Source organism: Passer domesticus, chromosome 18 (genome assembly GCF_036417665.1).
Source record: "Passer domesticus isolate bPasDom1 chromosome 18, bPasDom1.hap1, whole genome shotgun sequence".
Lineage (NCBI taxonomy): Eukaryota > Metazoa > Chordata > Aves > Passeriformes > Passeridae > Passer > Passer domesticus.
Genome location: NC_087491.1, coordinates 7,088,367 through 7,105,987, shown reverse-complemented (window position 1 = coordinate 7,105,987; position 17,621 = coordinate 7,088,367). Strand labels below are relative to the sequence as shown.

Below are 17,621 nucleotides of genomic sequence, written 5' to 3'. Positions count from 1 at the left end.
GCTCTGTTCTCATTTTTCCAGCGCATGGACCGGGCACTGGGACAAGAGAGAAGGAGATGAATCAACAGCCCTTTCCCACGTCTAATTCCCGTGATTAAGAGCCTAATTGGAGTGGCTGAAGCACTCTGGGGGAACTGGGATCTGGAATGCATGGCTCCACAGTTCTCAGCGAGCTGGTAGGAGGGAGGAATGCCCCTGGGGCTGGAGGAGCCTGTGCTGTGGCCACAGGGGATGCAGAGGGGATCAGAGGCTGTGGGCTCAGCCTTCCCCAGCCAGCAGGGATCACACAGAGGATGTGGCAGCCTGGCCTGCAGCTCAGCTGCACACCCCACCTACCAAACCTAGCATATTTGTGTGCTCCACAAACAGACTTTCTGGCATTTTTCTGCGTCTGTGACTCCTCTTGTGACCCTGTGAACCTCCCTTTAAGTCAGCCCAAACAGTCTGTTTTCATTCTGCGATCGCCAAGGCACATTAATATTTAAGAGCCGTTGATAAGATGAAAGAGGAGCAATCCTTCTGGATGAATTAACGGGACATTTGCTGCTCTCCCAGGCTCTGGGAACAGCCATTCAGCTGACTGGCATTGAGAACATCTTCTGAATGGGGCTTAGACAACTTGCATATTCAAAAGAAAACAAAATAAGTTATTTAGGGGAAAAAAAAAAAAGTCTTCCTGTCCTCCAGGATTCCTGCTCTTCCTGGTGGGCTGGCTGGAAATAGCAGTACAGTCAGAAAGTTTTCTACTTTGGGAATACTGATTCCACTCTGACCCATGGCTTAACTTGACTGAAGGATGGGAAAAGTCCTGCAGAAGTATTCCTTGGGAACGTCATTCTTTCAGTTCACTGCATTTATGATTCTTGTGCTGAATTCCCACAAAGGCTGGAGTTGTAGCTGAGCTTGGCTTGGTGATTGGAGCTGGTTGTGAAAATAACTTTTATGCTGCATGCATGAGGAATGGGAGCTTGCAGGCACATGTGGAGTGGGTTACTTCACACAAATCATCCCGTCTAACCCCAGAGCAGCACGGGGATTATGTGTGAATAACCAAGGCAGCAGGAATTTCAAAGATGAATCAGTGCTGCTCACATGCTAATTCGGGGAGAACCAACAAAGCAATTCAAAAAATAATTTAGGATAATTAATACATCTGAGAACTGTTGCAAACCACGAGGACATGTTCTGTGAGCTGTGGCAAACACAGCACATCCCCACAGTTTACTGCCTCAAGAGCAGAGCAAATTAAACTTTATCAGCACCCAGCTGCTTAAATTACTTCTGTGACCATCCTGACTTAATTCCCAGGAGACACATCCCACTCTTTGGAAGCCAGCAGGGGTCAGATGAAGACTGAAGGGCAAGAACTCAGGAGACTGGAGACTTATTCCCCATGCAGTCCCAGGGCTGGCTGAGGGATGGGGCAGGCAGAGCTTGGGCTGTGGAGTCTGACCTTCAGTGCTCCCAGACACTGGAGCAGGGAATCTGTGCCCAGTGGTGTGGACAACATGGTCCAACACTGCCTACTCTGCCAGTGCAACATCCTTGCCCCTTTTTCTCTTTATTTTCTCCTAGCCACATCTTCTGGATAAGAAAGTACCTGTCATGACTGAGGTGCAGGGAAGGCAAGAGATGGAGACAGAAAGCTGATGGCAAATGACCTGACAGTTATAGGAACCAAACACTGGAATTTTCAGTAGGTCAGGGATGTACATTTTTTTTTTCCCAAGAAGGACAAAACCAGCCAGCAGCTGCCACCAAGCTTAAAAGCTTCACTCAGCTCTAACTAGCATGATGCAGTACAGCCTGCTGCCTACTGCAAAACTAAAACAAGAAAGGAAAACGTTATGAACTTACAGGGTTCCCATCGATGCCTGGAGGTCCTCGTTCTCCAAAATTACCAGGAAAACCCTGAGAAGAGGAGGCAAACATGAGTGTTAGTTATTGAGGCTCCCTGGTGCAGACAGCCAGTTACAAACCACTCCCCTTGCACCCTGTGCAGCACTTTGGAAAGCAGCAGAACGTGGGGACATGTGGGACAACCAGCCTGCCTGTCCTCATCCAAACCACTCCTGCCACACCAGCACAGCTCAACGAGGCCAAAACCCCTGATTCACAAACTCACTGCAGGGACTGTATTAAAAATGGATTGCCAATCCATTTGAATTATTTAGTGCTGTCTACTAACAGGACCCTCCTCTCAGGATAGCTGGACAGCACAAAGCCTCTTGGAGCCCATGCAGATGCTTAATGGAGCTGATGGGAGATGCCTGGTGAATTCACTCCCTTTCAGCTTGCCAGAGGAGCAAACGCTTCCAAACTCATTCCAGCCCACACCCCAGGGCTGTGAAAGGCCATGTTTACTACAGGAAAAAGTCACCACAAAAGACGACTTCATCTCATTATATCCGAGGCAAGTTTGGAAGACTTCAGACAATTGTGGAGAAGGGAGTGGAGGTACTGAGCCAGAGCCAGAACACGGTGGTGTGACACGTTCTCTCTCATTCTTGGACAGAGCCTGTGCTCCTCTAAGCCCCCCAGTTCCCTGCTACAACCAGCTCCCAAAGCAGCTTTCTCTTCCCTGTCCTGCCATGCTCTGTCTCCCACAGGAAGAGCTCGAACTGGGAGTCAAAGTAAAAGTGCTTTATCCCCTTCTCTGCTCACCAGAAATACAAAGGACAGCATGGGCATGTTCTGGAGTACCTGAGAGCTTAAGAGACAGGGATGAAACAGGGAGAGGCTGCTGTCCTCTCCTGCCTGCTTCCCTGATGCTACAAACACTGGTTATCTGGGAAAAGCAAATCTGAGGGAAGTGGAATGCAACAGCCAATGCTGACAATGCTTATCTGGAAACCCATCAGCAACAATGAAAACCGAAATGATTGCAGCAGACAGAACAAGAAAACTACACTGGGAAACTGTCATCCAAGACCTCCCTTGACCTATGGCGGTTTACAGCTCCTGGTGAACAGACAAGGTAAAAAGTTGCTTGGTAAAATCTAAGGTGAGAGATGGGAGACCTGTTTAATTCAACAGAAATTCTGCTGCTGACCTCAAAGCCAGCATTTCAGCTCTTCTGTACCAGCTCCCTACAGCATGAAGGACTGAGCTGACATGAACTATTGCTTCCTTGGATTCAACACTTCTATTTTGTGGGAATCACTGCGAATAGGAAAGTTGTCTGCCTTTCTCCAGCTAGGCACTACATCCCTGAGGCCTGTGCACATGCCAAGAAGCTGTGGTCAGCAACCACTGGAAACAGCCTCCTGCCATCTAGAGACAAAGATGTCAAATATAACAAGAAGGCAGGGGGGCCTACAATTTTCTTTAATGAAAAAAGGAGAAAAATAACTCTGCTACATGCTGAATCAATCAGATCAGAAGAGAGATGTGCAGGGAAAACTCATTGCTCAGGCAAGACTGAAAAAAAAAAAAAAGAAAATTGCCAGAATATTTTGCTGTTTACAGTCATGTGGCTTGCCAAGGAAAATATCAGTGTGCATAGACTGATACTGTACTTACGCTGCTGCAGAGTTCAGTCACAACTGTCAGCATTCCCCCATCTCTCCATCCTTCCTCAGAGAGCAGAGCTGGGCATGGAGTGGCCATGGGTGCCACTGAGCTGCAGCCTGGCCCTGGGGCTGCTGAGGTGTCTGCTATGGAGCTGAGCTCTCGCCAACACAGGGAGATTTTACTACTTTGAATGACACAATGAAAACAAGATTGCTACAGCAGCATAATATCAGCTAGGGGAATGCTTGCTCCAGACTAAAACACCACTGTCTGAATTTGGTTTAAAACTGTTACAGTGTCACATAAACAATGTGCTCCTGTGCCAGAACAAAATAACCCAGATAAGGAACTATTTAAATGCATATGTTTTGCACATGTGTTTCACTCTTTTTTATGCCTCAGTTTCCAGCATTAACCTTGCTGCTTAAAGACAGGAAATTTGAGGTACTTGGTGATAGAGTTAATAGAAGCCTAACTTTTGCACAGGTTTTCCAGCACTAGATCTCCAAATACCTAGAAAACCAGATTATTCCTGTGTTTGGAAGGTAGAGCTGAGCACCTGAGGTCACTTGGCCAATACCACCCAGCAACCAAGAGGTTTTATTCAGCAATAAAACCTGTTCACAGCACGCCGTGACTGCCCACAGAGGTCAGGGCTCTGCCAGTCCTCAAGATGGCAGGGAAAAGGGTCAGAGTGGGAGAAGCTGAGAAGAAAAGCAGAACAGGCCCAGGACAACACTCAGCACCCAAGCCCCAACCTTGCCAACACCTTTCTTGTCCTTAACACACCATCTGCACTGCTGGCACAAGCAGCCCCCAGCCCAGCTCAGCCATTGCTGGGGTGATGGGTGCTCCCCTGGTACATTTTGGCCCAAACTGTAAAACCTAGAGGAGGGAACAAATGGAAAGAGCAGCTTCAATTCAACTAAGCCCAGGCATCCCAGCCCAGAAGTCGACCTTAGCACAGGTTTTGCACTTTAAATGAGGCTCAGGCTGGTGGCTGTGACATGGAGAAGGATATTTCAGCCTTCATACAGTCTGCAAAGACCCAAACCAGGTTGTGAAAGCTGTCCCAGCACAGCTCTTGCACAGCAGGAAACAATCAATCTTTTAAGCCCCTAATGAAAAAGAGAGCACTTTGTTTCCATGGGGTAAGCAGTAGCAGTTTAAACCACAATAACAGTTCCAGTGACCACAGTGTCCTAATTTATTGGATCTCACACGTCTGTAAAAGCTGTTTTTTTGGTGCCTCTCCTGCCTGAGCCTAAAGGAGAGAGATGTTCCCCAGGAACAGAACTAGCACTATTCAACTTAAACAAGCAGCCCAGAAGTTACAAGCAGACTCTGTTATCCCTGGTTTCACTCCCCTAAGCAGTGACACCTCTGCTCTCCCATGCACTGCTCCAAGAGCCTGAGGAGCCCAGACTGAGGGAGAACACTTGGGGCAGGAAGCTCATTTTATGGTGCTGGCAGACAGGAGGGTCACAACTGGCAGCCCATTACAGGAGACTTTTGAAGGAGATTAAAGAATCCAGCAGATTCAGTCTCCTGTGAGTGCAGAAGGGGTTTTGGTACAGAAAATCCATCATTTTACAGGGTGTTTTTTTTCAAGAAAATTAGTCCCTGGAAATTATGCTTAATAATTGGGACAGCAAAGGAAAACATCCCAGTGAAAAATACAGAGCCTGCTCTGTGGGAGGGATGGGATGTACAGAGAAGGACCAGGACAGGGAAGAGAATGGCAAATGGCAGCAGAATTAGGAAGAAAATGCTCGACTAACAAGTTGTGCTGGCCAGGAGCCAGTGGGGTGCTCCTCCACAGCGTTCCAGTCAGGTATGACAAAACTTCTGGCTCTATCTCACAGCTGGGAAATTCAGAGAGGAGGTGGGGGAAAATGTCCAGCTGAATGGATTTCACATTGTCTGAAGGAGAAGTTCAATGAAAGAGGCAAGATGAGGCTTGGGGAGGAGCTGGAGAGAGCACACGGGCAGATGCTTTGCACTAACAAACTCTGGGTGCTCCTGTCCCCCTGTCCCCAGCGCAAGCAGAGCTTTGGAGGGGTTACACAATTTGTCCTCGTTGCACTTCGTGAACTGAGACACAGGGAGATACAAACTGATTTATCCCAGGTTACACTGAGGAGTCTGCAGCTGAAGCAGTAATGAAGTCTCTATCTTTGAGATGTTCCAACAGTGCCTTAATTCCTTTTCATCCCCACTCCCTGCAAAGGGCATCCTTTCATAGACCAGGAGGCTCCTGCTGAGAACAACCAGACCTAGACAGACACTGGAACCAGCTCCTCTTGCATCAGGGGATTACATCCCCCTCCACCTCCCCTTCCTTTCTTCCACTGCTTAAAGCAAACAGAGCAGCCTGCCCTTTCTGCTGGCTGCTGTCAGCCAAAGCACTGCTCCTGTCAGAGCAGACACCACTGCTCCTTGTCCCTTGTCCCAGCTGTCCCCAAGAAGCAGGGTGACACACGGTGTCCTTTGCTCCCCAAAGCCCTCTCAGGTGTTCACGTGTGGGTGGGTGTGTTGTATGTGTACAACATCTGATTCAGTTTAAATCACTTTCCCTGAAGGAGTAAGGGAGGCAGTCTGGCAGCTGCTGCTCTGAAGAATCCTGGCAGGTCTTTATGCATACAGAGTCGTTCTCCAAAAATAGGATTTTATTTTCCTGTTGGCTGAAGGTGAAGCTGCTCAAACCAACCAGCCCTCCTGTCTTGTCTGCAAAAGTCTCTATTTGCCAGTTGGCTCTGGCCAGGTGAATCACTGCCCAGGAGCCTCCCCAGGGATAGAACTTGCAAGTCAAATAATTTAAGTAAGGAAAAAGAAAAAAAAAAGGTGGTGGAGAAGCAGGGGTTTAGGGTGAGAGAAAGCCTTCACTGGAAAAAAGAAAGAGAATAAAACAAACAAATGTAGCTTATGTTGGCAGCTCACACCTCTGAGAGAATTCCTGGTGTGGAGAGCAGACTGAGCTCCTCCACAGGTGGGCAGAGGATGGCTCAGCCCCAGCAGGAGTCACCCCAAAGGGACCCTGTGCTCCTGCTGTCCCCAACAGCTACAGGGGACCTCTGCCTTCCCTGGGTCCAGGCAGTTCTCATCCCTGCAGAGAGGGAGATGCCACCCCTGGCTGGGAATGGAGCGGGGCTCCTGCTGCAGCTCTGCTCCTCTGCCGCCTGAAAGGAAGCTTTGCTTTCATCCCCAGGAGACTTCACAGCTCCGTGTCACCTCTTGGGACAAAGATTTCAGGGCATTTTTAAACAAAACTATCCCTCCAGCTGTGGGAGTACAGCAGGAGCAGCACAAGAAAAATTTCCTGAAGCCCCTCCAGCCAAACATCACTTGAGTGAAATGCCAGCCCCTCCACACTCCTGCTCCCCTCCTTTTCCACTGGTACAGGATCTTTTCCTGTTCTGCAGAGCTCTAACTGAGTTACCACTGCACAGACACGTTGGCCTAATGCCAGAGAGCACTGAGCCTGCCACTGCTCCTCCTTATCTATGGCCAACATTGCCAAACCAAGCAGCCTCCTATCCAAGAAAGTCAAGCAGCTTTAGGGGTCAAAACGCTTTCAGACTCATAGGTGACAATTGCATTATTTACCTTATAATTTCTAATAAGAATAATTTTTGAGCTTTGATTTATGAATGAGCTTTTCCCTGGAGTATTAAAGATGCCTGGAAGACCTTGATTCAGTTCCTCATGAGATTTCTGAATGATGATGGACAAGTCACTTAGGAGCATTCTTGAAAAAAAAATCTTTGGGATTGTTTCTTTTCTTTTAGTGGAAGTTATACCTCTTGGCACCTTTTCCCTCTGTTTTCAGTACCTTGTTCTGCCCATTCTTAAAAATATGAAATACATACTGATATTGTCCACATTGCCAGGTTATTTGGATGCTGTAATCATGGATATAGGAACATGTGAGAAGTAACCATGCAAGCACCTCAGCACAGAGATTTGGGAAACTCCAGACATGTGGAACACAGCTCAGGCCAAAAGGAGATGGTGACATTTGCTCTGGGCTCACGCCTGCATTTCAGAGTGGTGAACCAGGCCAAGGGGCTGGAGAGACCAGACCAGCTGCCCAGCTTCAGTGTCCAACTTCAGCATTAAAAAAGTCACTGATTGCTCAAACCACATCTATTTTAAAAATTCAGGTTAACAAAGCAAAAAAATAGCAAAGAATTTACTTAAATGGCTAACAGGAAACATCTGATCCATGAGCTAAAACTCTCTTATTAAAAGAGGAGCTTTTTCATGGCTAGTTTTCAGGACCTCCACTGGACTTTTCATGCAAACAGAATGATTAAAGGCATATTATGCTTTTAAATTAATCAGTTCCTGAAAAAGGCATCAAACGTTTTGGTGCTATGCTGGGGTACTGGCACAAGGCAGCACTACCCAGTCCTGTCCATCAGCTCCTACAGACCATTTGTGCTCCCTGTGCAGCTCATCCTGTGGGTTTACCTGTACACACAGCTCTTCAGCCCACACATATCTCTACTGGCTTTGGCTGGCCACATCTGAGAGCACCGTGAAATGCTGTTACCAGATTCCCAAGTCTCAGCTCATGTGCTGCAGGAGACTCTTGGCTCACTCAAAGGAAGGGTCTCAGCTGCATCCAAAGCAGAGAAAAGATTGGAGCAAGAGAGGAGATGTTTATCACCTTAGTCCCTACAGAAGAAGGAACATTTGTTTTTCAGTGGTCTGTGGCTATGCCAGCCCCTCCAGACACATGGCAGAGCATGTCTGCATGGACAGCAGCTGGGTCTGTGAACCCTGGCAAACCTCACTCTCTGACATGCAGCATGCATCTATCTCAGCCCTCCGCCAAAAGGTTAGGGGAGACTGCAAAATGAAACTTTCCTGACCCAGAGGCAGCCCTGCTTTTGGCTATCCAGAGGCAACTGATGCCTTTTCATAGGATGCAAGAGTCTGCTGATGCTGGTGGGGAGAGCAGGGGTACGTCATGACCTTCTGACAGCTTATCAGATGACGGGAAAACCAAAATATTGCAACTGGTGCTCACTGGAGGCAGGAGTCAATGCATGGTAAGTCACCACAGAAGAAGACAGCACACATGGAAAACAGCCTGGTGAGAAGGTGCCACTCCCTGTGGGAGTGCAGAGGGGGCTCCTCCTGTGGCCAGCTCCAGCAGCCTGGCACTGCGCTGGTGCTCCCAGCAAACTCTGAGGCTGGTGCCAGTGGCTGCCAGCTCGCTGCTGGTTCTCACAGTGGTGAGAGGGGAGGGACCCTACTGGGCTCACTCCCATGCTGATCCCTGTGACTTCAAATCCATGTGCCTTTTTATGGCACCTCCTCCCTGAGACACGAGCTGTCATCCTTGGCATTTCCACGCTAAGCTTCAGCTGCTGAGCTCAAAGGAGAGCTCTCCAAAGGCAGTGCTGTCCCTGGTTTGCACAGAGCTGGAAGAGCCAAGCAGCTTGTGTGACACTGTGTGTCATGGGGAGAAACCAGAACGATGAGCACAGAGACAGAAATATCTGCTTGTGGTGTTAATGGCTTGCTCATGCTGCTGTTACCAAACCCTTCCAGCCCTGGGGAAGGTCTGATCCTGTGCTGTTTTGTGGACCCTTTGGGCCAGGGCTTTTCTTTCACGGGGTGTTTGCATGGTGAGGCTCTGAGCACAGGACCAGCAGCACCACCAGGTTCTTAGAAGAATGTAAGGAAACCTAAGCTGTGTTTAACTGGCTTGTGAATAGATCTCAGATGAACCTCAAAATTACTAAGTATGTCTTTGAATTAAATTTCTCTTCCTTCTTTTCTATCTCTTTTAAAAGAATACTACTAACAAAACAGATTGTAAGCAAAAAATCATAGATAAAAAATAGCACAGCTGGTGCAGTTTGAACACTCTATGTGAAAAACAGAGATATAAGCACACATCAAAACCAAAGATGAACCAAAAAAGAGCTCAAAGCTCCTTGGATATATTTCCTGAAGTTTTGCCTTTAAGTCTTTTCCTCTAGCAGAGCTTAAGAACTTCTGAAAATATTCCACTCCATTTGAAGTTTAATACAGTCTGCATTGCAGACACTTCTGGTTGTGGCTACCCATCTCCCACGGCACAAGAACAGCTTGGTGTTCCTTGAGCTAGTTCTATCTCCTACTCTTCCTATGAGTCATTTCCTACAGTGGCAGCACAGCTCCTTCCTAAAGATGAACCAGGACTGACACGTTGTCTCTGCATGGCAAGACACGCTATCAACAGCTTCTCTCACTCCTTCCCCAGCACCCCTGATGGGGTCTTGTTTTTATATATATATTTTTTTTCCCCAGCTGCTCAGCTGAACACCATAAAAATCTACTAAAAACACCATAAAAAGACATATTTTTCAGCCACTGCACTGGCAAGACTGAAGGTTTAAGCAGGCAGCTGCATCAGCTCCAGCCCCCCAGCCCACCTCTAAAACAGGCAGATCCAGAGACATACAGACTCCTATTTCACAAAGGAGCTCCTTTGTGCACTGGGCTCCAATCATAACTCTGCCCCCAGACCACCCCCAGCCCTCTCCTTCTCCAGGACCCATATTTTGGGATGCATTGGCCTCCTGTATTGCTGATATTGGACAGGGAGAGGTGGAGTCAGCTGTTTCCACGACAGACTCACCATGTCCCTCACAGCTCTGCAAAACTTAACTTCCCTGGAAGGATTTCAAGCTCTGACTCATGTCCAGTTCCTCTATTTTAATCATTCCCTCTTACATCATTCTCAGAGGCCCACGGTGTCACATGCAACCTCCCCCAGCCCCCAGCTCCTCCTCGGCTGAGCACTGATCCACTGCCAGCTCTCATCCCAAACAAAGCTAGGTATAGAAATATGTGTGATACCAACTCCCTCCTCTCCAGAGCATTCACCAGCTCTGAAGGCATCTAATAAGGGTTTGCAAGAGCAATGACAACAAGGAGACAGCAGAGGAACAGCAGCCACACCAGCAAATCTAAGGGAGCAGGGATGGGAGAGACCAGAGAAATCCCAGAAGGCTCACAAAAACCCCAAGGCAGCTGCGAGGCAGCAGTGGCCAGGAGATAAGTGCTGGGAAGAGAATCAGGTCAGCTGGTTTGTGCTTTCCATTTCTCCCAGAGACTTCCTGAATAACTGTGGATGTCACTTAATCTTTCTGTTCACGCTCGGAAGTTCAAACCGTCAGCATCGGTCCATTCAAGATTTCCTATAAAACCTGATATCATAAAACACGGATGGAGCCAGAGCTCTCTGAAGGAGCCAAGCAGAACAAAGGTGCTCATGCGTAGCCATTTAATCCCTTCCCATCTATCCCAGCCTAAATCCATGGCTGAGAGATTCCCTGCTGATCCCAGGGGAGCCCCTTGCTTGTAGCAGTGACCGCCAGACCGAAACCCTTGCCTGGAAGATTACAAATCCTGGCCAGCCAGCAGCTGGAAGGCTTTGAGCCTGCAGCGTGCTCTGTGCAGAGAGAGCAGAGCCCTGCACCTAACGACAGCTGCTGTGTTTGTTTTGCCCTGGCCAGTGAGTCATGGTTACACCACGGGCTCTGCACTTATTCATCACAGAGGTTTCTGGTGCAACCAGCAGCTTGCAAAAGATCTGGTATAGATTTCCAGTACCCCTCCAAAAGAATCTGCTTGACTGCTCCCCATCTCAGGCAAAGGACAGTTGGGATGGATGTGGCACTGCTGAGGTGTCTGCACTGCTGAGGTGCTGGCATGGCTTTTGCAGTGAGAACATCAGTGAACATCAGTGAGTGGTGGGCGTGGGGCTCCTGGGAAGGACGTGCTCCAGGCAAGGGGGGCATGGGGAAAGCACTGGGTTTTTCCATGTGTGGGTGAGTGGACATTTTGCAAGAAGCCTGTGAGTGCAATGATGTCCAGAGGTCAGAGGAAACTCAGGCTAACTGAAGGACAAGGTGCAAAGGCAATGAGACACAACTGAGCTCCAACATGCTTGAGCTCTCTGCTGATTCCTGGAGCAAAAAGCTTTATCCAGCTTCCTAAAGGAAGCATACATAACTGTTTGGAAGAAGGTTGATGGGGTAAAGCCTTTCCTTTCTGTCCTTTCCCTGTTTCCTCTGCTCATTTCTGTATTTTTCCCACTTGCTCTTGCTTTTTACTCGAGTCAGCATAGCTCCCCTTGTTCTTCTACACAGCTCTCAAAGTTGTCTTTAACTCCGCTTGCAAACACCTCTTCCTCCTGGCCAAGCTCTCACATCTACCTGGTGTCTCCTTGCTCCTCAAACACATTTTCCCCAGTCTGTCGCACCACCAAGAACAAAAAGGTTTCTATACAAAACCACACTCGCATTACACAAACCAGGATGGGACAGGGTTGGAGACAGTAACAGCAAGAAGAGAATAATGTGATAGAAGTGATAGAAGATGTGACAGAACTGGTGGGAGTGCAAAGCAGGAGATGGAACAGAGCCAGTACAGACACCTGGGACACTGCAATCATGGCTGGGAATTAAAAAATGCATCTAGGGAAGCAATTGGCCAGAGGCAGGACAGGAGGAAAGATGTTATAGAAGAAAATCTGAGAAGTCTAAGATCCAAGGGAGTATGGGAAAGGAGCAATAATGCCTGTGAGTTGAGCAGAGAATGGAGGAAAGGAAGAGAGCAATATCTCTATCTTTGGTTTTCTTCCTGCTTGAGAAGACAGACATGGAAAGGTTTATTTGAAGACATGAAAGGACCCAGCCAAAAGCCAAATGTCTTGCTTCCAGTTTCGTTCAACAAGGTCTGCATAATAGACGAGGAAAAACTTTACCGGCCTACCCATCTTGCCCCTCTTCCCAGGAACTCCAGGGATCCCCTGCAAGGAAAAAACACAGAGAGAGAGAGAGAAAAAAAAAAGTTCTGGTTGAGAAATCAAACAGCCAACCAACAATACAAAGCAAAATGAGAAGAGAAAGGAGAATGCAAAACAGGCTAATGACTGTGGCATTGTTTGGGAATCAAAATGTCAGCTACTTGCAGTCGGCTGCGAGAGCAGAAGACAATTAACCTTCACCCATTAACTACGGCCTCCCGAGGCCACGCGCAGGCAGCATCCCCAGGCTGGGCTGTGCTTAGCAGGAGCAGTCATTAAGCTACTGGTCTGGAACCAAATGAGGGCCACCGCCGAGGCACTCGCTGCAGAGCTCGTGTTTATGTTTCTTATTTAGTTATACAAGCATTAAATCAGCGTCGCCAGAGCTCAGGGCAGGCCCCTCCCAGGCAGGCACACTCCCACATGGTCCCGGGGCCTCTCTGGTTTCTGGAGCTTGCATTTGAGGGAGGAAAGGCTGGAATCAAGCAGTGTTCGTCCTCCAGTGATCTTTTAAGGAGCTCTTGTAGTGGGGAGAAGGGGGTCCTTGGATGGGAAGAGATCGGGCAGGTGGGAGGATGTGGAGATGGAGAGTGGAAAAGCAACCTGTAAATCTCTGAAAATTTGGGCTGGGGGAAGGCGCGATGAAAAGGATGGGAGGAAGAGAGGGCACAGCCACAGCTGCCCACTCACAGCCCCAGGCTTGACTGCCCAACTCAATGTAAGTGGAAATAAAGCCATTTTCAGAAAGCTCAGCACTGTCCCTTCCAAGAGCCAGGCTCTTTCCAAACATCTCCAGCCAGGCACACAAAATGCTGAGGCAGCATGGCTGGGAGGTGATTCCTGTGGGAGCAGGAAATCTCCATGGACATTCTCCTCGCCCTGCCCCACCTCACTAAGATGAGCTGGCAAGGGGGAGAGGGAAGGCAGGTTTTTAAGTGAAGGAGAATTAGAAAACTCTGCTGTAGTCAACAGCAAGGTCTGATGGCCCTGCCTGAAACCTGGGTTCTCCTCAGCTGAACATCAGCATTATATAGGGACACAGGTCTTCATTCAGGGGTAGGAAGAGACTAAAGAAGGGATAGGTAAGCATTAGGCATGCTTGCCTCCTTCTTCAGGGAGCAGGGATAGAGAAGGTTACATCAGGCTCTGAAAAACTGCATTCAACCAACACACCAAAGTTTTCTTCACAAAATACTCACTCGTTCTCCATCGGCTCCTGGTAGCCCAAATAATCCTGGGAGACCAATATACCCCTAAAGAAAAGAGGAAACAAGCAGTCAAATACGTTTCTCCATTAGCATGCAGTCAGTCTGTGCTTCCTGAAGAGCAGAGCAACCTCCAGCGTTGGTCAGTGGCAGCCGTGATGAAATAAACCTTGAGGCAAGTGTATATGCCCATGGACTGCATGGTGCTGGCTTCCACGATGTAGTCCAAGGGCACATACCCTCACACCAGGGATCAGGAGGACTCCAGGCAGGAAGAGGACAGCCAGAAGAAATCTTACCTGGGCTGGCTCTAAGTGTACCTGAGGGAAATGGAGCTTGGTTGGAGGTTAGCAAAAGTGATGGCAAAAGTAATCCACAGACCTACACCTGCTTTTGTCTCTTTCTTTGCTTTTGACACTCATTTCCAACTGTCCTGTCAAATCAAGCCCTTTCTGTTTGTCTTGTTTCACCTGGTGGTCACACACTGCAGCTCCTTCTGAGAAAAACCCCTCTTTTCCTGGGACCAGGGCTGCCACCACCCTGCAGCGAGTCCTGGCTCTGCCAAAGCCTGTCCCTGCACCACCAGGACCTTGTGCAAACCTTCACCCCAAGCACTGAAGGCCCTGCATGGGCTGGGAGAGGCTGAACCTGACACTCCAGGCTTGGGGGATTGATGTGAGGCTCAACTTGCACCTCCACACCATGGGGGAGCCACCTTTGCACCAACACATTTCACACAAAACCTGCTGCTTCCACACTCATCAGGAACCTTGTGTTTCCAGGTTTCTCTGTGGCCTTGGGGCCCTGCTGAGACACGACACGCTGCATAAAACACAGCGTTTCCCTTCCCTTGCCACAATGGCAGCCTTGTGTTTAATCCCCTTGCTCAGCAGCCTGGACAAAGTCACCTTGTGTGCTGGGCCTCTGCAAAGGCCCGGCTGGTGCCAAGCATGCCGAACCCAGAGGAAGTGAATTTCAGCAGGGAGCCCCCTCCGTGGCACCTCACTGTTACAGGAGCCAAGTGCTAACACTGCTTTTCTCTCATCTTTCTTTCTCCATCATTGCTAAATCTCTATCTGCCAACCCCACCGAACCTTTTCACGGGTGCATCGCTCCCTGTGGGTTGTGTTTCCTTTAGGGACAACACCTAGCTGGGAAATAATGCTACATTAAAGTGATCCTGTCTCCCTTTGCCTCCTGAATCCTAAAAGAAACCACATAACTCCCAAACTTTTCCAGGAGAAGGAAAAAGTAGAAGTGGAGGATGAAGAAGAGTCCAGAGCTGGCTCCTTAAGTCACAAAATGCACATATCTCACCTTAGCACCCAATTCTGATTTATTGTGGTTGAACTAAGAAAAGGCTTCCTTGGGTATTTATAAATATTTCAGTCCTCACCACTCAGGGGTGCAAAACAGAGAATAACATAAAAATCTTACATTCTGCACATCTACCACCTGATAATTACACAAGGTCCTGGCTAGAGCAGTGAACAGATGCCCCAGGGAAAACTTTAGCCCTTGCAGAAGTGGGGTGAGTCTCAGATTTTCCTCTCTCCTACAGGAACTGAACTTGCCCTCTCCCTTCCCAGCTCAGGAATACTGCTAGCTACAGGGTCAGCATTTGTTTATTCCTTGCAGTTTTCCTAGTGATGAAAGCCAGCTGCTTGAATTTACTGCATATAGAGAAAGTATCACGTGTTAGAGAAATGGGGATTTATTGGCTTAGAGTTGCATTGTGAATTTATAATTGCAGGAAAAGAACAAAATGTGATTAACAAGAGCCTTAAGTAGTAATAAAAAAAGAATCCTTTGCAGTGAGAATAAAACCCCAGCAATTATTTTTGGTGAGCAAAACCAGACAGGATGGAGATATTGTTTGTATTTGCACATGGCTTCAAGATGCTGGCTTGCTGTGGTTCATAATGATACAAACCACTCCCAAACCAGGCCTGTACCCAAATGAGCCCCTACTCGGTGTGGTTAAAGTCTGCTGAACCACACTGATTGAAACTAAAGAGGTCTTTGGGACATGGGGCTTGCAGGCTTTGATACCAATTTGTAAGCCATTCTTTCCTCTCCTGCAATGTGAGCTCTGAAGGGGTTGACTTTACCATCAGCACTACTGGGGGGATTTGATCAAGGTACAGTCCATGTTTAATTAAAAAAACTTAACAGTGCTTCAACAAACAAGTGGTGCACGGTTCAAAACCCCCAAACCCAACAAATTAAAGCAACCAGCTTCAGAACTGCAAAATCAAGCCTAAAGTTGCTTGAGAAGTCTTTGATAAAAACAAGCAGAGAAAAGGCAAATAAAGGTTGCTTACCCGAGTGCCTTTTGGGCCAGATTCCCCTATGGGGCCAGGTAAACCCTAGAACAGAAGGGAAAAAACAAAGACAAATGTGGGCAAGCTTTAACTTAAAATAACCAGCAGTGCCAACCCCCCAAGCACCATCCCTGCATGGTTCTGCTTTAAGGTTTTGCTTTCAGCATCCAAGGAGCATCAACAAAGGAGAAAAAAAAAAAAAGCCAAATAATACAAATAACAGATCTGCCATTGTTGGGGAGCTAGGATTCAGCAGAACCTGAGACTGCTGCACACAGTGAGCCTTCCCTGGGGCTGAAGTCGAGATTTCTGATGATAAAGACCACAAGGGCTGAGGCAGTGGGGTGCCCAGAGGTTGTGTTACACTTGGGATGTGAGGCACAGCGATGCTGTGTGCCCAACAGTTCTCCACTCATCTTCCTGCCTGAGCAAACACATGCATAGCAAATGTATTCCAACACCTGCTTAGGGAACACTGGTGCAATGAGAAATTTCTACAGCCCAGAAAGTCACTTAGCAATGCAGGTACTGTGATATCTCTAACCCTTTACAGCATCAGCTCTGGTAAGAATTGAACATTAATTCTCCATTCTAATTCTATGCCTAATGCTGCTCACTCAAAATACTGCAAAGAAGAAAAGTGCAAACATGCAAAATAAATTTTCATGTTTATTGCCTTCTAGCAAGTTTCCAGATCAATTTTTTCTCAAGTTCCAAATTTTGATGGGATTTTTCTGGGGGAAGAAAAAAAAAAGGCTAAGTCCATATTTTCTTCATCTGGCAGCATGCAGGCCCAGCCTGGGATGTGAAAGTTGGGCTGTGCTCTTTCCTGGCTCCTGTATTGTTGCCAAAGATTTCAGGCATCAGGGTGAAGTTACAATCCTGCCTGTGATGCACAAACCAAACCCGAGCCAAGCACTCTCTCCCATGGCTGCAGAGCCAGCACAGCTGACAGGAGTAACAAGTAGTAAAATCTCTGTAAAGTAAACAGCCCTGATGCAGGATACACACAGCATTCAGATAGGCTGAAAAAAGCTGCCTTAAAAAAATAAAAAAGTCACTTTCCTGACCCAAACCAAGTTTTTAAGAAGACAGATTAGTTCTTTGAATGTCAAGGCACAGATTTCATCCTGCTTATCTGATGGGCTGAATTGCTGAACAGCATTCATTAACCTTGTATGTCCAAAATCTCTTGGACCTCCTCTTATTAGTCATCTAACACACATTCACACCTAGGAGACTCTCTGGCATGCTCAGCTCTAAGAGCCTTTCAGAGTATGAATGGAGCATTTAGTCAGGTGCATAAAGCTCCCATCCAGTTCTGCCATCTGCACTCTCCAGTGTGCTAGGCAAGGTATCAGTTTAATTTTCAATTTAAAATGGGTCATGCTTTATTGACAGTCTGAAGCAGAGAGATGCATACTTGTTCTGCAGGTCTAGTTCACATTTAATCCAATAAACTACACATCTGCATAAAAAATTCACATCCAAACTCATGATGAGTCTGAAGGACTCAGGACAGAGCATTTGGGATCTTTGACATCTGCTTGGTCTTTTGATTTACAGATAAATGTGGCTGAATCCAGCATTAAATGTGTCCATTTCAGAAAACCCTGACAAACTCACTTCACCACAAAATGTTATAGGACTGGATGTTTTGCCCTTCAAGAGATTTGATTTTTTAGGGTCTTACTCTTTTGGTTTTTAGGATCTCCTCTTTCCTTTACACTAGTCAGCACCTTACATCAGTAGGACAGCAAAGTGTCC

General features: G+C 47.6%; 1 protein-coding gene across 4 annotated transcripts in view; it reads right to left on the bottom strand.

Moving 5' to 3' along the window:
* The window catches only part of COL27A1 (collagen type XXVII alpha 1 chain), a 142,737-nt gene that overhangs the window by 78,964 nt on the left and 46,152 nt on the right, over positions 1 to 17,621 (bottom strand). For all 4 annotated transcript variants that reach the window (XR_010349156.1, XM_064394051.1, XM_064394050.1 and 1 more), the window contains 4 exons: positions 15,855 to 15,899; positions 13,525 to 13,578; positions 12,284 to 12,328; positions 1,858 to 1,911 (listed from right to left, as the gene is read on the bottom strand). Coding sequence is in view for 3 of the 4 variants with exons in the window: in XM_064394051.1 (XP_064250121.1) it covers positions 1,858 to 1,911; positions 12,284 to 12,328; positions 13,525 to 13,578; positions 15,855 to 15,899 (198 nt within the window). In the remaining variant the exon portion in view is untranslated. The remainder of the gene's footprint in view (positions 1 to 1,857; positions 1,912 to 12,283; positions 12,329 to 13,524; positions 13,579 to 15,854; positions 15,900 to 17,621) is intronic.